This window comes from Monodelphis domestica, chromosome 7 (assembly GCF_027887165.1).
Source record: "Monodelphis domestica isolate mMonDom1 chromosome 7, mMonDom1.pri, whole genome shotgun sequence".
Taxonomy (NCBI): Eukaryota; Metazoa; Chordata; class Mammalia; order Didelphimorphia; family Didelphidae; genus Monodelphis; species Monodelphis domestica.
The window spans coordinates 230,007,485-230,031,257 of record NC_077233.1 but is presented as its reverse complement, the minus strand read 5'-3'; the positions used below and the strand labels follow the sequence as shown (position 1 = coordinate 230,031,257).

Sequence of the window (23,773 nt, the reverse complement as noted above, 5' to 3'; positions counted from 1 at the left end):
ACTGGAAACACTTTGATAGATCAAAAATTGGCAAGAAGTTCATCAGCAAGCAAAACATTGAAACTTGTTAATTCTTGTAAAAATGACTATCTTCTGAAAAACAAAATTTATATTGAGCTTGTATTTGATTGTGTCCATAAGGCTTTTTTTGTTGTTGTTGTACAGAAATTACAATGATGTGATTCCATAGTTTTACAATGTCCCTGTTATAGCAGTTTTAGAAATTATTTTGTGGGAATGTAGTGAATCAATATATGAACATTTTAACCTTAATAATTTATTCTCCATTTAAAAATCATAATCCAACAATTTTTTCTATTTTTCCCCAGTAATTAAAAAGGACCTAGGGAAAAAAAGCTTTTCTCAGTGTTTCTCACCATATTTCTAATATTTATACCATTGTCTCTCCATCCTCTTCCTCCTCAACTTTCTCCTTCTCATGGCATTATTTCCCATCCGCTTCTCTTGTCACCATAACATAGCATCTATTATTAGTGTCCCAGCTTCCTCCAGATTCCCACTCCTCATCTCCCTCTGTATAGTCTTCATTCCCATCTGATATTTATTAAGCATGTTCTTTTTCTTCTCTTTAATGCATTGTATAAGAAATTAAAAAGAAATAGAAGACTCAAGGAAATGGAACAGTGGAGGCTGAATAGGAGATCACTCTCCAGGGTAAGAGAGAGAAAATTTTCTTAAGGAATGAACCTTTGGGGAGGGAATTCCAGGAGAGGAGATCATTTCCTCCTATCAAAGTAATGTTATGGGAGAATGAGAAGAATGCTTCTTGAGTTCAATAAGATTTAATAGGGAGGGGATCTACATGATATCTTTTAAACCTTAGCTGGAAAGAAGAAAACTACAGATAGGCAGGATTAGGATGCTATTTATAGAGGTGTTAGTTGAATCTACATTTTTTGTTTATCACCTGATCCCTGGTCCTATGCAAACAGGTGCTGGACAGAGCCCTCCATATGAGGCCAGGAAGAACTGAGTTAAATTACTGCCTGGGAGACTTGTGACCATGGGCAAGTCACTTAACCTTTAAGTGTCTCAGTTTCCTTATCCATAAAATCAGGCTAGTAAGAGCACTTACTTCAAAGAATGCCTTCAAAGAATGGGTTGAAAGTAAAATGTGATTGTATTTTTAAGCACTTTGTACATTTAAAAGTTTGTGTTATTATTATAGAAAAAGGTCTTGTGGTAAAGTTGAACATTGTTCTAGAGATCCAGGAGTCTCAATTCTGTAGTTGTTTAGCCATGACTGAACAATAATTCAGTTTAACAGACTTTTGTTGAGCAATTTTAGTGTGCAAATCACTATTATGAATGTTGCTATGAAGGGTAAGAAGACTAATAAGCTTAAGACACTTCATTCAAAGGATTTATAATCTAGAGGATAAAACATACACAGAATAGAGTGCAAAAAGAAATAATTGTTACAAGAAAGATATATACAATATTGTGGACTTAGAAGGAGGAAGAAATAAAGATTACTTTTGTCTGTGGGATCCATGAATTAAATATAAACAGAAAAGCAGAGAAAGCCCCAGCCCTTCAGAGGTTCACATTCTAATGGAGGATAAAGCACATATAAGAAAGAGATAAGACTTAAGACTTAATGGAAGTGGTAGCATTTGAATTGGAACTTTGAAGACTGGTAGAATTTTGTTAGAGTTGGGGAAGGCAATTCAGGAGGGAAAAAGAGGATGACAGATGAGAAAAGGCATTACAATTGCAAGACATAAGCCTTTTGGGGGAATTATAAGTAGTTCATTTTGACTGTTGACATGTGAAATAAAGATAGAAAGATATGCATGGAGAACCTTGAATGACATTCTAGAAAATCTGTACTTTTCTCTGTAGAAATTCCTTTAATCCTGTTTTATCATTTGCAAAACATGGAAAAGGTATGCAGCTATAAGACCAAATGTCTTATAGCTGCATAAAATATTTTCCTCAATACTTCTATGATTTTATCAGTGTAAAAACTCTCCAAAAGAATGTGATTGTATGGTCTTCCCTGTCATCAAAATAACTTTCTATGTTGAGTTTCTTTTTTTTGTTGCTTGCTTGTTTTCTACCCTTTTTCTTTTCTGTTCTTTTTTAAATGAATGTTTTGGACTCTGTAGCTGTGGTAAAACAAGCACTGTTAATAAGCATCAGACTCTTTGTGCAGCTGCCTTGAGAGCTGATTAGAGACCTATTGGCTTTAAATTAAGGAGAAGTATTTAAAAATTTCCTGGCCTGTTCTCTGGCCTGTGATTAGCTACAAACACTTCTTTCTCTTTGAACTGTGACCAAGATCCCCTGCTCTCCTGTGGCCACAAGTGCTAGTATGTGCTTAGTGCTTATGTACTCCCTGAGACCATGACCCAGACTTATGACCTGGATTTATGTATGAACAATACAACAAGATTCTTACACCCAAAGCCAGCAAAGGGACCCCTCTAATCATCTTCTGAGCTGCTGTCCAACCACCCCACCACTACCACCATCTATGGCTGAAAGCACAAAAAAACTTTGCTTTACTGCTGATTTAGCTATGCCCAAAGTCTGTTGCCATAAAGGGGCCTGCCTTGGCATGCCACTTTGCACTTGACTTCCATTCTGGTGCATTAGATCCTTGGTGCCAGCCTTTTAAGTTGTTTTGGGTTGAAAAATTATTTCACCCATGTTTTTGTTGATTGTGCTGCTCCAAAATTCATTTTGAGGCATTATATCATAACTTCTTGGAGAATAATTTGGTAGAGATCAGGTGATTCTGTCATAAGTTATTTCAAATTGTGGTTGTTCATAGTGCTGATCAGAGAAAATCATTCAAAATTGATTATCTTGATTCCAGGGGGTGGAGCCAAGATGGGGGCATAGAAGCAAGGAAAACTCAAACCACTCTGAGATTCCTCTCCAGCCAACCTTAAAATAAAGCTTCCTCAGACAAGGATTGGAAGGCATGGAATATGATATTCTGGAAGGCAAAAAACCTAGGTTTACAACCCCAAATCACCTATTCAACAAAAATGAGCATATTCGTTCAGAGGGGAAATGGTCATTTAATAAAATAGATTTCCAAGCAATCCTGACAAAAAGACCCGACCTAAACAGAAAATTTTATGTCCAAACAAAAGAACCAAGAGAAGTCTGAGAAAGAGAAAATTTAAGGGATTAAGTAAGGTAAAAGTATATACTCCTATATGGAAAGATGAAACTTGTAATTCTTAATTGGGGTTTTTCAGTATTAGAACAGTTAAAAGGAGTGACTAGGACAAAATATGAAAAAAAAAATCAAAGGGTGAAAATGAGGATTGCACTGAGAGGAAAGGGAATGTCAATACTAAACCTATATGCACTAAATAGTATAGCCTCCAAATTTTTAAAGGAGAAATTAAATGAGCTTCAGTAGTAAATAGACAGTAAAATTATACTAGTGCAGGACATCAACTTCCTCCTTTCAGAGAAAAATCAACCCAAAAAATAAAGAAGGAAAAGAGAGTGAATGAAATTTTAGAAAAGTTAAAACTAATAGATCTCAGGAGAAAATTGAATGCAAATAGAAAGTAATATGCCATTTTTTTTCAGCAGTATGTGGCACATACACAAAAATGACCATCTATTGGGGCATAAAAACTTCACAACCAAATACAGAAAAGCAGAAATAATAAATGTATCATTTTCAGATCATCATACAACAAAAATTTTAACCAAGAGTCCATGAAAATATTAATTGGAAACTAAATAATCGAATGCTAAAAAAGGGAGTAGGTCAAAGAATAAATTATAGAAACAGTAATTTCATTAATAAGAATAACAATGAGGAAAAAATATCAAAATTTATGGGATGCAGCTAAAGCAATACATAGAGGAAAATTTATGTCTCTAAACACATCAATAGAGAAAAACAGATCAATGAATTGGGGATGCAACCCAAAAAAACTAGAAAAAGAATAAATTTACAATCCATGGTTAAAGACTAAATTGGAAATCCTAAAAATAAAATAAGAAAATAAAGTTGATAGTAAGAGAACCATTGAACTAAGTAACTAGTAGTTGCTTTTATAGGAAAAAAAGACAAATAAAATAGAGCATTGGTTAGTTTGGTTTTTAAAATGAAAGAAAAAATCAAATAATCAGTATCAAAAATGAAAAGGGTAAACCCACTACTAATCAAGAGGAAATTAAAGGAATCATTAGGAGCTATTTTGTCCAATTATGTGCCAGTCCAGTAAATCTGATAATCTAAATGAAATGGATAAATATTACAAAAATGTAAATTGCCCAAAGTAACAAAAGAGGAAATAGGATATTTAAATAATCCCATCTTAGAAAAAGAAATTGAACAAACCATCAGAGAATTCCCTAAGAAAAAATCCCCAGGGCCAGATGGATTTACAAGTGAATTCTATCAAACAGTTAAAGAACAACACTATATAAACTATATGGGAAAATAGGCAAAGAAGCAATCCTACCAAATTTTTTTTATTACATATAGTACTGTTACCTGAGAAAAGGAGACTGAAGGAATTAGAATAAGCAATGAGGAAACAAAACTTTTCCTTTGCAAATGATATGATGGTATACATAGAAAATTCCAGATAATCAGAAAACTAATAAAAATAATTAACAACTTTAGAAAAGCTTCAGTACACAAAATAAACCTATATAAATCACACTAGCATTTCTATTTACCACCAACAAAGTTCAACAGCAAGTGATAGAAAAGAAAATTCCATTTGAAATAACTTAATATTTTATAAAATACCCATAAAATGCCTTAACAAAAAAAAAGGACAATTATATGAACACACTTTTCACAGTCAGACCTAAACAATGGGAAAAGTATTAATTACTTGTAGATGGGCTGAGCCAATACAATAAATGATAATCCTATCTAAATTAGTTTACCTACTCACTGCCATGTCAATCAAACTACACAAAAATTATTTCCAATAACTAGAAAAAAACAACAAAATTCACCTGGAAGTCTAAAATATCAAAATATTCAAAATAATTAATGGGAAAAAATGAAGGATGGAGGCCAGATCTCAAACTATACTACAAAGCAGCAATTCTCAAAACAATTTAGTTCTGCTTAAGAAATAGAATAGTGGATCAATGGAATAAGTTAGGAAATCAACACAGTAGTAGTTAATGTCCGTAGCAACTTAGTATTTGATAAACTCAAAGATCCAAGCTATTGAGCAAAGAACTCACTATTTGACAAAAACTGCTAGGAAAACTGGAAATCAATATGGTAGAAACTAGGTGTAGATCTACATCTTATCCTATACACCAATATAAATTCAAAATGTATACTTGATCTAAAAATAAAGGGGGATACCATTATCAATTCCAGTTATGATGATGAACTATTTCTCTTCATCCTGTTTAACCTCTATTCTTCTCTCTCTCCTTTCACCTTGTCCCTCCTTAAATCTTTTATTATTGACATCTGAATCTACCAATCATCTTCCCTTCTATAAGTCACCCTCTTTACCTTTTCCACTTCCCTTTTTACTTCCCCTCCATTGTAATTACTCTTTTGAGCCTTTTTCTGTAAGAGAATTCACCCTACTCGATGTCTACTTTTCCTCTTCCCTTAGTGGAGTCCTCTCTGTCATTTCTTAATTTTGCTTTTTTAAAAATATCCCATTGTAGTTAATTCACATCTACAATATCTCTCTCTCTCTCTCTCTCTCTCTCTCTCTCTCTGTATATATGAGAGAGAGAGAGAGGGGGGAAATTATATATATATACATAATTTCCTTCTGATTGCCCTAATATTGATAAAGTTCACAAAAGTTATCAATATTACCTTCTCATATAACCTTATTGAATCCCTTGTTTTCTCTTTCCTGTTTACCTCTTTATGCTTCTTATGAGTCTTTTGCTTGAATATTCAACTTTCTATGCAGTTCTAATCTTTTCAGTAGAAATTCTTGATAACTGTTTTTTTTTTTCTTGAAGGATAAGACTGGTTTTCACTGAATAGTTGATTCTTGGTTGTAGTCCTAGCTCCTTTGCTTTCAAGAATATCATATTCTAAGCCTTGCAGTCCTTTAAAGTAGAAGCTGCTACATCCTGTGTAATCCTGATTGTGGCTCTATGACATCTGAATTGTTTCTGTCTGTTTAAAGTAGTTTTTCTTTGATCTGGAAGCTCTGGAATTTGGTTGTAATATTTCCTAGATTTTTACCTTGGGATCTCTTTCAGGAGATGATCAGTTCAGATCAGAAACTGTTAAGGAGGTAATCAATCAATTCTTTCAATTTCTCTTACCCTCTGATTCTAGGGTTTGGAGGATACTTTTCCTTGATAATTTCTTGAAGTATGATGTCCAGGGTCTTTTTGTTGTTGTTGTTGTTCTTGGTTTTTAGGCAGTTCAGTATTTCTTAAAGGATTTCTCTATTGTGATCTATTTTCCATGTCAGTTGTTTTTCCAACAAGAAATTTCATTTTCTTCTATTTTTTCATTCTTTTGTGTTTGTTTCTTGAAGCCTCAGGGTGTCTTTAGTTTCCCCTTGACTAATTCTAATTTTTAAGGAATTATTTTCTTGAGTGAGCTTATATATCTCCTTTCCAAATAGTCCAGTTTTATTTTTTAAGAAGGTGTTTTCCTTGGCATTTTTTTAGATATCTTTTCCCATTTTGTGCATTTCCTTTACCAAACTGGATTCTTTTTTCATGATTTTTCTATATTGCTCTCCTTTTTGCCCTCTTCCATAAGATTGTTTGAGGCCTGAGACCAATATAAATTTTTTTTGATGCTTCACATGTAGCTATTTTGCTAATGTTGTGTGTCCTCTTCCATGTTTGCATCTTGATCTTTCTTGTCATCATTTGCCCATTTTTACTACTTTATTTTGTAATTTTTTTACTATAGTAAAGTTGAACTCCTTTGGATCAGAAAGGGAGCTGTCTTACACTTCTTGTGCCAAGGCTTGGGGATTTCTCCTGGCTTGCACTAGGCCTTGGGATCTGCTACTGGCTTATACTATTATGTGGTCTCACTGCTGACTTGCACTGTTGATTAGCCTTGCTGATACCTTGTCCTGGTGGAAGACCTCACTGCTGACTTGTGTTGAGACAGAGCCTCATTGCTGGACAGCTCCAGGAGCAGAACCTCACTACTGGCTACTGTAAGAGTTGGGGCTTGCTGTTAGCTATCAGCAGGGCAGAGTTTTCCTTGCAGGAAGCTTATGTCAGGTAGGAACCTCATGGGGCCCCATGGGGTGTGGTCTGCCTTTGTCCTGCCTACTCAGTCTTAGCTCCTTTCCTACCCCAATGAGACAAACTTCTTGTACTAGTCCTCTAGACTGCTCTCATCTGGCAAGTTGATTCTCTTCTCCAAAATGTGGTAAAAGACTTTTATTTGTAGTTGTATGGAGGAGAATTTGGGAGGACTTGGGACATTGCTGATCTCACTCTGCCATCTTGACACCAGATATCTATCATTCTTTTTAATGAAATTGTTTCTATGATTTATTCCTTGACCCACTCATTCTTTAGTTTCCAGTTTATTTTTCATCTCTTTCTCCATATCCTTTTTTAAAATAGAATTTTATTGCATTATAGTCTGAAAAGGGCACATTTAATATTTCTACTTTTCTGAATTTGGTCATAAAAGTTTTTATGCCCTACATGCCTTACATGATCAATTTTTGGAAAGATGCCATATACGACTGAGAAAAATGTATACCCCTTTCTATTCCTATTCAGTTTTCTCCAGAGCTCTATCATATCTCACTTCTTTGAGATGCTATTCATTTCTCTGTCTTCTTTCTTATTTATTTTATGGTTAGATTTGCCAATTTCTGAGAAAAAGTTGAGGCTCCTCACTATTATAGTGTTACTGTCTATTTCCTTTATAATTTATTTAACTTTTCCTTTAAGAATTTGTGTACTATACTATTTGGTCCATATTAGTATTGATATTACTTCATTGTCATTGACACTTTTTAGCAAAATGTATTTTCTATGCTTATACCTTTTAATTTTGTTTTTTCTTTTGCTTTGTTGGAGAGCAGGATTTTATTATCCTTTATCTTATTCACTTCAGCCAAAGCCTCTCTAGCTCCTTATTTTAACTCTCTATATTTCTATTTCAGATGTGTTTCTTGTACATAGCTGTTATAATTTAAAATTGATCTTTGAGACACATTAAATTTATAATTATTTGGGAAAAAAGAGAGAGAGAAAAAAGGTCTTTTTAACTACCAGTTTCCTGGTCACTCTGCTTCTTCAGCTCCTGGATTCCCTATTGGCCCTGACAAATAGTTGGGCCCAATAAATTAAAGCCAGAAAGAGAGAACTTGTGTTCAGGAAGGGACCTGAGCATAAAATACCTGAAGTTCCCACTTACCCCAGAATTTATATGGCCAAGACATTACATCTACTTGACTTTCTGATTGGGCAGTCTGGTTCATGTGTTCTGATGTTGCATGTAACCACATCAGTTGCCATATCAGGACTTCTGCTAACCCTTTCAGGAAGTCAGGCCTTTTCGTTTGACTATGTAGTCTCCCCCTCACCTCACTTGGCATTCTTTCTTAATGTGCATGGGCCCGCTAATGTGTATATATATATATTTTTTTAATATTAATTTTACACACAGCATATTACTGACTTTCTAGTACATTCTGCTAACTGCTTCCATTTTATGGGTGAGTTCATCCCATTCCCATTCATAGTTATGTTTACTAATTTCATAGTTATGATTACTAATTTCATTTCCCTCTATTGCTGTTTTCATCTCTTATCCATCTCTCTTTTGTTATTGGCATGGAAGGATACCCTTTTGGGGTTTGGGAAGGATACCTTTTGCAAGCATGCAATGACTCCAAAATTTAGCTTAAAAACAAAAAGAAATTTATTAATTTAGAGAGTAATGTTGAGAGTGGCCAGGAGGATAGCAAGGTGGAACAGCAAGATGGGGAGCAGTTCCTTGGGAAGACAGCATGAAAGGAAAAGCTGTTCCTCCATGGGGATAGCATGGATGGAGAGGCTGTCCCCCAGACATCAGTTCTGGGGTTTATATACTCTTTAGATGCTAGGTCCTGATGTGGACAAGACCAGAGTGAGTGTTAGTCCCTCAGGCATTTGGTAGGGTGAGGTGGTCATCTGACTGGGGTCTGCCTGGAGGCATAAAGATTCATTTCTTTGTCCACCTTAAATCTAGAGGACAAAAGAGGGCAAACATCTCAGGACCCTGGGTGGGGTCATTGGGTGTTTCTAGATTAAGAGTCACAAGGATGCAAGGGCAATGGAGTTTCCCTGATAATAGTTCTGGGTTTCTGGGGGTACAGTGCCCATGTCACTTTTTTATCAATATCTAGAGCGTATTTTGCTTCTGATTACCACCTTCTTTTATCCGCCCTCCCTTTTATCACCTTTCCCCACTATCATTCTCTTATACCCTTTCCTTCCTATTTTCCTGTCGAATAAAATAGAATTCTATTACCAGTTGAATATCTAAATGAAGTTCAACTATTTCACCCACCTACCAATTCCCTTCCACTATAAAAGCTCTTCCTTAATTTTCTCTATTCTATTATTCCCTTCCCCATTTCCCCAGGGCATCCCTCTTTCTTTCCTAACTATTTTTTTACATTATCTCAACATAACAAATGACTCCTACGCCCTCCTTTGGTTAGATTTTTCTACCTACCTGCATAATATGAGTTCTCAGAAGATATAGGTATCATCTTTCCATATAGAAACACAAATTTTTTAACCTTATCAAATCCCTTATGATTTTTCTTTGATGTTTACTTTTTTTATGTTTCTCTTGAGTCTTATATTTAAATATTGAATTTTATATTCAACTCTGGATTTTTCCATTAGGAAAGTTTGAATATCCTCTACTTCATTAAATTTCTTTTTTTCTCAAAAGATTATACTGTTTTTCTGGGTCAGTTATTCTTCATTGTAACCCCAGCTCTTTTACCTTCTGGAATTCCATATTCTTTTCATGTGTTAGCTTCTAAATCAGTCTTTTTCGGTCCTGATTGTGGCTCTGGAGTATTTGAATTACTTATTTTCAATTGCTTGTAGTATTTTCTCTTTGCCTTGGAAGCTCTGGAATTTGGCTATAACATACCTGTGAGTTTTCCCATTTTGGGATATTTTTGGCGATAGATTTTTTCAATTATTATTTTACCTTCTCATTCTAGGATATCAGAGTAGCTTTCCTTGACAGTTTCTTGAACTATGATGTTTAGGCTCTTTCTTGGATCATGACTTTCAGGTCATCTTAATTCTTAAATGATTTCTCCTCAATCTGTTTTTTATATCAGTTGTTTTTCCTATGAGATATTTCTAATTTTCTTCTTTTTTTTCCTTTTGACTTATTTTATAGGGTTTTTGTGGAATCATTAGTTTCCATGTGTCCAATTCTAATTTATAGGTAATTATTTTCTTTCAACTTTCACACCCATTTTTCCATTTGGCCAATTTTGCTTTTTTGAACAGTTATTTTCTTCAGTATTTTTGTATCTCTTTTACAAAGCTGCATTTTCATACATTTCTCCTTTGCTTTCTTTTTCTCTACCACTCTTAATTTGATTTTGAAAATTATGTTTTAGCTCTTCTAAGAATTCTTGGGTTTGTGTCTAATTCATTTTTTTTTTACCTTGAGGCTCTCCTTTTAGCTGTTTTGACTTCATTGTCTTCCTTTGAGTTTAGGGAATAATCTTCCCTATCATCATTGCTTTTGTGGTCAGGTTCTTTTTGATTTTTTTTTTGTTTGCTCATTTTCCTATGTCAACTTCATGACCCACCTACCCCCAGTACTCTTTGCCCAGGTACAGGTCAAAAATAAAAATAAAATAAAATAAACAAAAAAACCAAACCAAGTTATCTGCCTAGTGCTGGTTGCTCCAAATGTGAAAGTGAATCTCAGACAACCTTAGCTTCAAACCCTAATAACAGATCATCTTAAACAAATAACTTGCAAATCTAGATAGATACCCCTAACTGTTATTATTTCACTAGGTGCCTATCATAAATTTCACATATAAATTAGAGGAAAAAGCAGAAGTCTTAATTTCCCCTCTGTAAGAACTTCTAGGTTTATGACCAATTTATACAAAAAGGATTTTTAAAAGATAGAAAGTGAAAAAAAGGGGTCTTGGTGTTTTTCCAAACTGCAGTTTGGGGAAAAACAAACCCAAAGAGTTCTTGACTTACCTGCTCTGATGATGTAGTTCAGGACTTAAGAAAAGGGTTTGTCTCTCTGCAAGTCAACCTCCTCTCAAGATACCCTTTTAAAATTTCCCTTCCTGGAGGAGAGACCCCCAAAATGACAAGACCACTTATTCAAAGTCCCATCTGGGTCACCAAAAAACTGTTGTAAAATTTTATTAAGAATATTCATTTTGGATAAATAGTCAAATTCTCTGAGCCAGGTAATTATTTATTGGAAGACAGCCAAGTCCTCTAACAAAGCCGGACCCCTGATAAATACCAGGAAACCCAGAGCACTGGAAGAGACCTTCTTTTATAACCTTCAAGTAACAGCCAAGTTTTCCATAAAAGTACAAGAAAAAGTATAAGAATAGTCATACCCTTCAAAGGATGAGGACACCCAGAAACACTGCTCATTGGCTAGTTTGACTAGGATGCAACCCATATTTGTCCATAGGTTAGGTCATGTAGGAAGTATCCCTTATTTGGTAAGAGATATCCTTTTACCATTACCTAAGAGTCACTTGATGGTTATTGGGGGAGGGGGAAAAGGATGTTCTCTGGGCCCATTCCAGATAAGGATGGATAGTGATGAATAACCGCATATCTGGTTATGAACCTTGAGGTAAAAGCCACTGACACATACCCAGACACAAGGAAGGGTGCATGAACTCAACTCAAAAGGGTGAGGACTGACTCTAAGACCTAAATTAAAGCAGTTTTAAAACTTAACTAAAATATAGATGAAAAGGCCTTATAAAATCATGACTTATAATAATTATCTTAGAATTATAATTATGATTATCTTAAAACTATCATCATTAAAATCTAATCATGTATAAGAGAGTAGGGGTATTTTCTCACTCACAGTAGAAGGGACACTCTCTTAAACTTCAGTTTTTCTTTGCTGCTACCCTCAGTTCTAGTTCTGGGTTCCTTTGAGTTTCAGTTCTTGCAAGGTAGTATGATGGCTGAGATCTTTGAAAACCACCTCCCACTACTGATTCAGTCTCCTATAGGGCCTGCTGATGGCTTATAGGGCTCAGAGTACCATGGACTGCCTTGTGCTGAGGCTCAGGGCATCATGTCAAGCCTGGGCAGGGTCTCTAGGTCTCATTCTGAACTTAGACAGACCAGGCACACTGCAGATTTCCTTGTGCTGGGGCTTGGAGCCTCACTGTAGGCTTTTACTAGGTCTGAGAACTATAAGGAGTGGGTGCAGGGTGTTCTGCTGTATGCAGTGTTTCAGGGTCTGGATGTTGACTTGGGCCCAGGTTCAGAACCTGGAACAGTAGTTGTGTGATACGGATGGGGAGCTTACTTCCAGCTGTGTATATTTGCTATCGGCTGTACTCCCTTCTCACCCTAGTGAAATAGACCTTCTCTGCCTTTCTTCCAAGTTGTTTTCTGTAGGAAAGTTGCTTCACTCCATCCCCTTCTTGGCTCTGTCACTCCAGTATTCATTTTATTTTAGAGTTGGTTGAACAGGATTCTCAGTATAGTTCAAGCTGTGTGTACTTCTATTCTACCATCTTGGTTCCACCCCCCTGACCACCACTTTGGCAGCTAATTTTAGCTTGACTCTGGTTTGGTAAAGGATAGATCATGGTGCAGAGTTACTAGAAAATTTCCTGAATCCAAGTTTCCAGAAAATATAAATTTATTCCTTGCCTCTTATGGAAACATGAATTTATGATGGAGATTCCATAAGAAAGAACCAAGTTTCACCCTGAAAGATTTTGTAAACGATACTTTAAAAAAGGAAAAAAAAACTAGTTACGGACACAAAATAAAGACTTTCTTATTAAACATAGTAATGATCTATATTAACTTTGAGAGTTGGTAAAAGAAATAAAAATTAAAAGATTAAAAGATTTGGAAAGGGGGATTTGTTAATTGGTTAGATATTCTAAATTTCTCTTTTTATATCTGACCTAGTAATGAAGTTTTCACCATGGGAAAATTCAAGTTGTTGCTTAAGCAGCTTTCACTGCTTCTCTGGAAAAATTACATTATAAAGGTGGGTATAGAAAATCTGATTGGATTTTTTTCCCCAAGAGAAAATTCCTAGTTTCTATGTTTTCTTTTTATCAATGCTGGGATTCTGTGTGGCTATAGGTTATGTGTATAGGAACAGATAAAATCAGGAATTTATTAAGGTAATAAGTTTTGACTAGACATGGCCTGTAACCATGTTAATAGTCCAGAGTCCAGGGGGCAGCTGGGTAGCTCAGTGGATTGAGAGCCAGGCCTAGAGACAAGAGGTCCTAAGTTCAAATCTGGCCTCAGACACTTCCCAGCTGTGTGACCCTGGACAAATCACTTAACCCCCATTGCCCAGCCCTTACCACTTTTCTGCCTTGGAACCAATATACAGTATTGATTCCAAGATGGAAGGTAAGGGTTTTATAATCCAGAGTCCAGAAATCTATGTGGGTGGAGTAAATTAAAAAAAAACACACAAACAGAAAATATCAGAAATTTGGGGGGAAAGTAAGTTAGATACCAGATACCAATATTTGTAGTCAATCACTTATAACAGTTGTTAGAGCAAACATAGAATCAACCGCAATATATATAGATAAAAATCAATAGGACACACATACACAAAAGAGTAAGATGAGATAGATGACCAAAGATATGGCAAACAAGAATTCATCATAGTCACAGAAATCCCACATGTCTAGGCAAAATAGACAGAAGAATAAATGTAAAATACTGGCACTAAGACCTGAGATCACGGAGTATTGTTATGCTTCCAGTTGAACAGGAGGCAGTTCCCAGTGGTGCTTAATCCAATGCCTTTAGATGGAAGTGAGTAAAGAACATGTAACTAGGGAGAGTATTCTTGAATGGCAGATTTTTATACTTTTCAGGTCACAAAGCATTGAATAGAGTGGTTTGAGGATAAAAGAAAAAGAATTCCAAATATAAGAGTATTGACTATATTCACTCTATGTGTATTTTCAATTTCTCTACCAGAAGCGGATGTGGATAATTACACTTCTAGAAATCATCCTGGAGTTGCTGTTTGCCATTCTACTTTTGATGTATCGCAAGTATATTCCTACAGAGCATGTGGATTCTGTCTCATATAATATTCAACAAATTGAAACTCTACCTTCATTTTTCCAAACTTCCACACAATGGGAGCTGATTTATGTGCCATCCAATAGTGAAGTAGTGAAGAATATCACTAAAAGAGCACAAAAGACTTTAGGCAACAATATTAAAGGTTAGGAAATTTGAAGAGAAGGGTTTCCTATAAAATATATTATTAAATTAATTTGAAGATCACATTCTTATTTGTTGTAACTTATACTTACTCCTGTAAGTATGGGTACTCTAGAAAGAAAACTCCAGTTATCTCATAAATATAAAATTAAGAACTAGATAAAGTTTGAGGGTGAAATTAAATTATTTCCCAGTATAGCCAACAAAATTATTACCTGTAAACTGGACAGGTTGAACTAAATAATTTCTAAGGTAACTCTCATCTCTATGATTCTACATCTATAAAAATGAAGTCACTGTAAAAAATGAAGTCATCAGGAGAAGATGATTAGAACAAACATTCCAAAGGAAAGTTGACTAGAAAGCTGGAAGTTTTATAGTCTTCATTTTGGAATTTTGCTATCCCTTGAAAAGTTTTATAAACTCATCCTTTTTTAAATGGTCTGAAACTCCCACATCACAAATAGATGGGATAGTCAAACAATTATTACCTTTTTCTAGACAGCTCACTGCTTGATTTTCTTTCTCCACAGTTCGAGGCTTTTCTTCAGAGAGGGCTTTTGAGAGTTATGTTAGGTATCACAATGAGTCATCCAATGTGCTGGCCGCCGTTGTTTTTGAACACACTTTCCGCCACAAATTGGAATCCCTGCCACTTAAGGTGAGGAAGTATTAACTAAAATAGTCATCATTTGACTTGATACCAGGAATTTAAAGGAGTTGAAGACTATAGTTATAATTTCTTGACTTCCAGTGAGATTTGTATAGTTGATTTTTCACTGTTTTTGTTGTATGATCATTCATTTGACTATTAGATAAGGAGGATTATTGAAAAGATTAAAATATGGATTTTAAGCCCCCCCCCCTTATTGACCAGCTTCTGGTCTACATTTTTATCTCTTTGTTTCCCAAACTATTTCTATAGGTTCTAGATCCTTTATTTCCTTCTTTTCCAAACATGGATTTCTAATTCTTGACCACCTAGATTTCTCACCTTTACTTGCTTGCTCTTCTATGACATTTCATTTCTTTTGATCTGACTTCTAACTTGCCTTTTTATCTTGGTATTATCATTATTAGTTAATGAGACAGGACAGTATAGAGGAGCAAGACTGAAGAGAAAGGAAAAAAATAACAAAGACACAAAAGTTTTGAGGTGTGGAGACTCCATTAGCAAGCATTTATTAACATTTTTGAATGTGCCTAGAACTATGCCAGTTGATGAGGGTACTAAGATAAAAAGGGAACAATTCCTTCTTTCTATGTAGATATATTAGGAATGGGAAATTAAGAGCTCCCAACAGATGACTAATTTTACAATCCCAGAAATTTATGGCATTTTATTTTAGCTAGGTGATCATGACTTTTCAACAGTTTTGATACTTTTCTCATATTCCCTTCTGGCTTATTCTCCACTGAAGTGATTATTCCAAACTGCAAGCTCCCCATGCTTATAAGACTTGACCTGTAAAGTGTTATGAAGACTTGCTTCAATGAAATATTAAAACTGATCACAGTCTGGGTCCCATTTGCTACTCTAGAATTATTTTATATTACTCTGCTTCATATATTCCACTGTGCTGAATGAAATTCTAAGAGACAAAGTTTTGGATATGATTAATCAATTTACTAGCTAGATTAGCAGTATCCAATAAATTGAGCATTTATCAATTTTAGTGTCCAAAGATGCCAAGTGAGTCCCCCAGACCCCTTCAAATCCAGATCTTTTACTTCTGACAGTATATAACTTGGACCTCCCTGGCAAAGAAAAGTCAATCCCAAGTTGGTGGACTAAGAGTTCTAAACCCTTCCCTGAGGATAGTAAACTGGTCTTGAGGCCCAGCTGCCCCATACAATCTGAGCTAGAAAAATTACCCAATCAGCATCTCCCTGGCTTAGTTTCCCTTTTGTACATTATGTCGAAGGGAAGAGCAAGGACAAAAAAGAACATGCCTCTGATGGAGAATCCAGCACCTACTGCTTTCTGTTTGTAGAATAAACAAAAGTAAGCATCTCTGCCCAACTAGATGCTTTGGGGGCTGGGAGTACTTTAATTTCTCAACTAGAATGGGAGAGGTCTTTTTTGAGCTAGGAGTTTTGACAGAAAAAGGAAAAATACAGGTTAGTATTCAATATCAAATGATAAAGCATAAAATTAATTTTCCTCACCATTCAAGTAAAAGTGACCTGCTAGTTTTTTGTACATGGCATTCCATTTGCTGTTTGTATACTTTTGTGCCCAGGTGATGAATGTACATCTTACCTACCTCAAAAACATCCCCAGTTTTCTTTACTCCTAACACTGCATATATTCCCTAGGAGAATGACAGCTCGTTAGGAGTAAGGATTCACCATTTTTTCTTCATTTTTCTTTTTTTCTTTGTATCCCCAATCACAGTGCCTTTATAAATAGGCTCTTAATGTTTTTTTAATTGAATTATAAATTTAAATGAAATGGAGTTGAGAGAGATTTTACTTGTGCCATGCAGTCATAGCTTTAGAGTAGGAGAGACCTTTAAGGTCACTGAGTTCAATTCCCTCATTTTATAGATAAGAAATAGTCTGAAGAGGTTGTTACTTGCCCAGTGCCACAAAATTAATAAGTATCTGAGTCAGGATTTGAACTCAGGTCTTCCTGACTCCAAACTTAGGGTTCTATCTATTGCACTACCTAGCTGTCATGTTAGGGTCACTGTCTTAACTAGCATTTAGTTCTTTGACTTTGACACTGTATGGAACTTCTTATTTAGTTACAACTTTCTTTGGTTTATATCTGTCTTTCTTTGTTTTCTGTATCTTACTGATTCTTTTATAATTATTTTTTTTTAGGTTAGATACCACCTACGTTTCAGTTTCTCTCCAAGAAACACCTTGGTAACAGGGAGACTTTTTTTGATGCCAGAGGAACCAGAAGGCTGGCGCACAGCCCTTCTGTTTCCACTTTACCCATTACCAGGACCCCGGAATCATTTTGCCAGTGATGGGGGAAATCCTGGTGAGAATGATTTTAAGCATGTTTATTTTATTTATAACTCAATTGATTCCCTTTGGCAACCAATATTGTATGCTTATTTCTTCTGTGAAGAAACTTGTTTATGTTTAGTCTGTTATTGTGTTTGTTATATGTTTGATCTATCTACAGTTTGATAGTTATGATTCAGAAAAGAGTCTGGCTCCTGTGAAAAAAATCAAACTGAGTTATTAACTGGGGGGGATGTGGTTATTTAGAAGTGGCATGTAACACCACAATTAAAGACAATTTAGAATGAGAAGAAAATTGAACTAGGAAAAAATATAAGTGGAAAGACTATTTGAGGAAAACAGACTCATTCTTTCAGGAAAGGAGGGTTTCCTTTCAGAGAACAACAACAAAAAGAAGCAAAGAAGATAAACAGAAGACATCATGTTTCCAAGTAATTTAGTAAGTAGCAAAGTCATATTGCCATGATATTTAATAAGTCTGACTTAGAGAAATAAACACATTTATGAAAGGTAGTATGCTCCGGTAGAAAAAGTACTGACCTAGGTATGAAAACACCTAGATACAGTCCCAGTTCTAATACCAGATAGATTTAGGACAGTCCTTTTACTTTTCTGTGAATCAATTTCCTTGTCTGCCAAATGTGGAATTTTTATTTTGCATTAAGATCTCCTCTAGCTATAAAATTCTATGATAATAAATACTGGTTTTCCTTAAGCTATCTGAGGATAAACTGACATGAGAAAGGCCAAAGCAGAATTGTTATAATCAGGCTAAGAAAGACTAGTATACTTATTTTTTTCTGGAATTGGAAGAATTTTGTGGGTTTTATTTACTCGTTTATATTTCCTTACACTATTTTGTATTATGATTTTTAATTTTATTGTATATCCATTTTGCTTTTGATATGGTAAACTCTGTTAAGATCCTTTTCTTAGCTCATTATGGCATGGAGAGTGACCTTGGATTCTCAGAATCTATACTAGCAGAACTCAAACTTGGCTCTGCCAAGCTAGAATGACATGGTGGTAAGATCTAAGGACCCAGCCTAACAAAATTTAAAGAACCTTTTAACCTGTTTGGCAAGAGGATGACTAATTTTGGAGGCTCAGCAACTCTCAAACACTATTTACTGAATTATATAAGAGTTCTGATCTGTGTTAGTGGAAGAAGTGCCCCCAACAACAAAATGACAAATTCCTGAAGTATTGAAGTATGTAGAATAAAATTGTTAACTTCTTTTCATAAACATTAATATTCCTAAGATTCCAATATTTCTGAAACCAAGAACCATGCCTAAATCACTCTTAACTATGAAACTGCCCCAATAAGGAATGCTATATGTCACTTGATATCAATCTTAAAAAGGAAATAAAAGTTCCTTTTTCAGATGTTTCCAAATGATGAATATAAAACAATTACAGTAACCTAACAAATTTTTAGAAATTAGAACATACATGTCATTCCTCTAAGAAACACTGATTATTTCAGGAATAGATAAAAATATCATACAAAATTATTGAAATTCCTTTTTTCTTTGTTTCATATGAAAAATAAATCAATAATAATTTTTAAATTTACATAAACCATAACATGAATTCTTAAGACTATTCTTTTCCTTCTAAAGGTTGAGTTGAGGTATATTATAACAAAAATATGAGATGCTTCTTATTTGGGGGTTTGCATTAAAGTTTTTTTAAGTCTCTATTATAGCTTAAATTATTGCACAACCAGTTTCATAAATTACACTCTAGTAAATGGAGCTAAGATACATTCCAGTCTGTAGTTCATGTCTTTCTTAACCTTTCCATTTTACATTATATTAGATCTTTTAAAGCTATTTATCATTCTAAATGAACCTTCCTTCTATTTATTTAATAAAGCATATCTAGCCTATCACTTGTTATATATCACTTTGGAACGAGGTAGAGAAGGCACAAAAATAAGGAAGGAAGCACATTTAGCTCACAAGTATGCATTAAGTGCCAGAAGAAAGTTATGAGTATAGATATGTGCCTAATGAAACCACATTTGATTTTTTTCCCTGTGAGATACTTTTCCATCCTTATTTAATATCCTTTGCTTTCTCATTCAGGCTACATCTCTGAAGGGTTCCTAACCATTCAGCGTGCTGTAGATAAAGCCATCATAGAATATCATGGGAAAGATGGTGGAAAATGGCTCAATGATCATGTCACTGTCAGTGTAAAGAGGTTTCCATTCCCACCATTTGTTTCTGACAACTTCCTTAAGTTCCTGGACCAGGTGTTGCCCCTGATAATTTTACTGCTTTACTCTTTAAATGTACTCATGATCATCCGAGTCATTGTTCAAGAAAAGGAAAAGCAATTGAAGGTAATTTCATTTGTGTTTGCATTTCAAACCTTTTGTTAATTTGAACTGCTGTGGAATGTTAGAGACTTAAGGAGCAATACTTGGGGGAGGACTTAGGTTTATTGCCCTACACTCTCAGTAATATTCATTAGTTAGTGTAAGGTATTAGCAGTAATGTATGCATGATAGGAAGTAACAAGGAATCATTAAATCTACTCACTCATTTGGTCACCTCACTTTTCCATTTCCTACTCTGATGTTTTTAAACCTAATTCTTAATTATGCTTCTTTTCTTTTCAGTTAAAGTACCTGCCTTCTTGCCAGTTCTTATCTTCTGTAATATCTTTCCAAATGATCTCTTATTGTCCCTCCAAGGCTTTATCAGGGTGGTAACTTTTTGTTGATTCAATATTGTCCATTATTGAGATCATACAGAAGAAGAACCAGGAGAAAGCAATATCGGGGGGGGGGGGGGGGAGGTTATCAACAAAGTCGAAGGTTACAGAGGTCAAAAATGAAAAGGATTGAGGAGAAAAAAAAACATTAGATTTGGCAGTCATGAGATTATTGGTGACTTTGAAGAGAACAGTTTCAATTGAATGATAAGGTAGAAGGCTAGATGGAGAGTTTAGAATTAAGGGAAACAAAAAGTGGAGCCACTAAAGATGGAAGGAAAGATATGAGATGTTAGCCAGTGGACATAGTCAAATCAAATGAGCATATTTTAAGGATGGGAGAGATGTAGGTATGTTTGTAGGCAGTAGGAAAACAGGAAAGCAATGAAGAACACAGAGTGGAGAATATAGGAGGACAGTTTGATGGAGAAGGTAGGATAGAATCTGGATCAAGGGTCAATGTAGAGGGGATTGCTTTGGCAAAGAGAAAGACTGCATCTTTATGTGAGACAGAGGTAAAGGAAAAGATAGTTGGGGGAAATGTATTTGTTGTGTAAGACAAATAGGGGATATATGAAAGTTTTCATAAGTGTCCTCAGTTTTTCAGGGAATTATGAATTCATTTCCTTAGCTTAGAGTATGGTAGGAGTGGGTACTAAGGGAAGCTTGGTGGGTTGAATGGAATTGGAGTAACTACTTTGTTGACTGAGATGATAAATTTATTAGGGAGATCTAAGATTGTCATGATAGCCAAATGGACATTATGTATATAAAGTTACATGTAACACAAGTAGCACAACAAGTGCTACTTGTAAAATGGTTTTAATAATCATTTTCTCCAGCTTCATTCAATAGCAAGCAAATAAGAAGTGAGGGCAATACACGATGGGAATAATCCAAGACTGAGGTTGGCAAATTATGGTAAATGATAGCCTGAAGGGGCAAGAACCTGATGTAATTGATTCACCAAAAGGCAGAAATATAAAAGGGAAGAGAATGTAGCCATGGTGGAGGTAAGGGGTAGAGGTATAAGAGGTCACAATGAGGATGAAGAACAGCAATAGGAATTGTAAGACATAAGGAAAGGTGAAATGATAGATGAACAGATATAGGAATTTTCAGTTTACATGGAAGAAGAATTCATGATGATCTCATGATTACACAAGGGTGTAATTAAGTTGGAATGGAGGAATGGAAATTCAAAGTGAATACACTGAGCAGGGAACTTAGGGTACTTGAGTGTCAATACATATTTTGAATTTTCCTAGTATGAGGTCAAGTAAAAGACTGACACAACCATTGAACTCATTGAAAAGGAGAAGGATATCCTCAGAGTTGGTAGATAATATCTAATGGAATCTTTATTGGGTGATAAATTTGGATTGAATGAACCTTGAAGGAGAAGAGGTTATTGAGTAATAGTAGAGAGAGAGACTAGAAGTGGAAATAATGAAATAAGAATATTTCAACACCCCCATCATGATTAGTGAGTCAGGGGTTATGAGTGAAAATGCAACCAGTACTAGAAAGAGTAGCCGGATATATAGTGTACATTGGAGATAACTGGGTGTCAATGAAAACTAAATGATGGAGAAATGAGAAAAGATTTTAGTTAAAAACAAGACTTGTTAATTATGGAGCAGACATTCCATGGAGTCCAATGGAGGAGATAGTAAATCTAGAATGAAAAGTAGGAAGACATGGGAATGTAAATATAGCAATAGACAATGAAAATGGGGTTTGTAGCTAGGACTGAAGAATCACTGGGACGGAAAAAAATGAGGGAATGAGACTGTATGAACATTAAGGAATTAATTCAAGTAGAGCATCAATTGCTTAAATGTCTACTATGTGCCAAGCAGTATGCTAAATTATAAAGCTATAAAGAAAGGCAAAACATGGTCCCTTCTTGCAAGTCTAATGAAGGTGATAACATGGAAAAAGCTATGTATAAATAAGCTAAATACAGAAAATTTGGAAATAACATAGGGAAGGCACTAGAATTAAGATTGGGAAAAGCTTCCTATAAAAGATGAGGTTTTAGCTGAGGCTTGAAGGAAGCTTTGGAAGCTAAGTTGTAGAAATGAAGAAGAACACTCCAGGCAAGGAGGACAGCTAAGTGATAATGCCCAGTTGGAAGATGTGGTTTCTTGTTTGAGCAGTAGCAAGGAGATCAGTATCATTAGATTATAGAATACATAGGAGAGTGGGACTCAGCTTGAGTAGGGTTGGATTATAAAGGGCTTTTAATGCCAAATGGAAGATGTTACAGAGTGGGAAGAGACTTGTAACAAGACTAATTGGTATAGTAATAGTTGTCTAGGCTCAGAGATGTTGCAAAGGTAAAACTTGGCAGGTTTTGGCAACAGATTGAATATGGAGGTAGAATGGGAGAGAGTGAGGAGTTGAAGATGAGACCTATATTACAAGCCTGGGTAGCTGGTAAAATCAAAGTGCCCTTAACAGTAATAGGGAAGTTAGGAAGAGGGGAGAGGTGTTTTTTTTTTCATTTTATTTAATTAGATGATTTAGAATAATTTTCCATGGTTATAAGACTCATGTTCCTCTCCTCTCCCACCCCCCTCCCATATCTGACACACAGTTCCACTGGGCTTAACATGTGCCATCAATCAAGACCCATTTCCTTATTATTAATATTTGCACTAGGGTGATCTATTAGAATCTACTTTCCCATCACCTCTATTATTTGACATCGTACTAGAAACACTAGCAGTAGCAATTAGAGAAGAAAAAGAAATTGAAGGCATCAAAATAGGCAAGGAGGAGACCAAGTTATCACTCTTTGCGGATGACATGATGGTCTACTTAAAGAATCCTAGAGATTCAGCCAAAAAGCTAATTGAAATAATCAACAACTTTAGCAAAGTTGCAGGATACAAAATAAACCCACATAAGTCATCAGCTTTTCTATATATCTCCAACACAGCTCAGCAGCAAAAACTAGAAAGAGAAATCCCATTCAAAATCACCTTAGACAAAATAAAATACCTAGGAATCTACCTCCCGAGACAAACACAGGAACTATATGAACACAACTACAAAACACTCGCCACACAACTAAAACTAGACTTGAGCAATTGGAAAAACATTAACTGCTCATGGGTAGGACAAGCCAATATAATAAAAATGACCATCCTACCCAAACTTATTTATCTATTTAGTGCCATACCCATGGAACTCCCAAAAAATTTCTTTACTGATTTGGAAAAAAACCATAACAAAGTTCATTTGGAATAACAAAAGATCAAGGATATCCAGGGAAATAATGAAAAAAAACACTAATGAGGTGGGCCTAGCAGTCCCAGACCTCAAACTATATTACAAAGCAGCAGTCATCAAAACAATTTGGTACTGGCTAAGAGACAGAAAGGAGGATCAGTGGAATAGACTGGTGGCAAGTGACCTCAGCCAGATAGTATACGATAAACCCAAAGATCCCAGGTCTTGGGACAAAAATCCACTATTCGATAAGAACTGCTGGGAAAATTGGAAGACAGTGTGGGAGAGACTAGGAATTGATCAACACCTGACACCCTACACCAAGATAAATTCAAAATGGGTGAAAGACTTAAACATAAAGAAGGAAACCATAAGTAAATTGGGTAAACACAGAATAGTATACATGTCA

At 35.2% G+C, this 23,773-nt stretch overlaps 1 protein-coding gene across 7 annotated transcripts in view; it reads left to right on the top strand.

The window, feature by feature from the left end:
* Nucleotides 1–23,773, top strand: part of LOC100026608 (phospholipid-transporting ATPase ABCA3-like) — a 268,136-nt gene that overhangs the window by 37,411 nt on the left and 206,952 nt on the right. For 6 of the 7 annotated variants that reach the window (XM_016423876.2, XM_056806543.1, XM_056806541.1 and 3 more), the window contains exons 2-7: nucleotides 607–675; nucleotides 13,120–13,201; nucleotides 14,164–14,416; nucleotides 14,949–15,076; nucleotides 17,245–17,410; nucleotides 19,491–19,750. In XM_016423876.2, the coding sequence (XP_016279362.1) occupies nucleotides 13,136–13,201; nucleotides 14,164–14,416; nucleotides 14,949–15,076; nucleotides 17,245–17,410; nucleotides 19,491–19,750 (873 nt within the window). In that variant the 5' untranslated portion in view covers nucleotides 607–675; nucleotides 13,120–13,135. The remainder of the gene's footprint in view (nucleotides 1–606; nucleotides 676–13,119; nucleotides 13,202–14,163; nucleotides 14,417–14,948; nucleotides 15,077–17,244; nucleotides 17,411–19,490; nucleotides 19,751–23,773) is intronic. The other variant, XM_056806544.1, reaches the window with a different exon arrangement.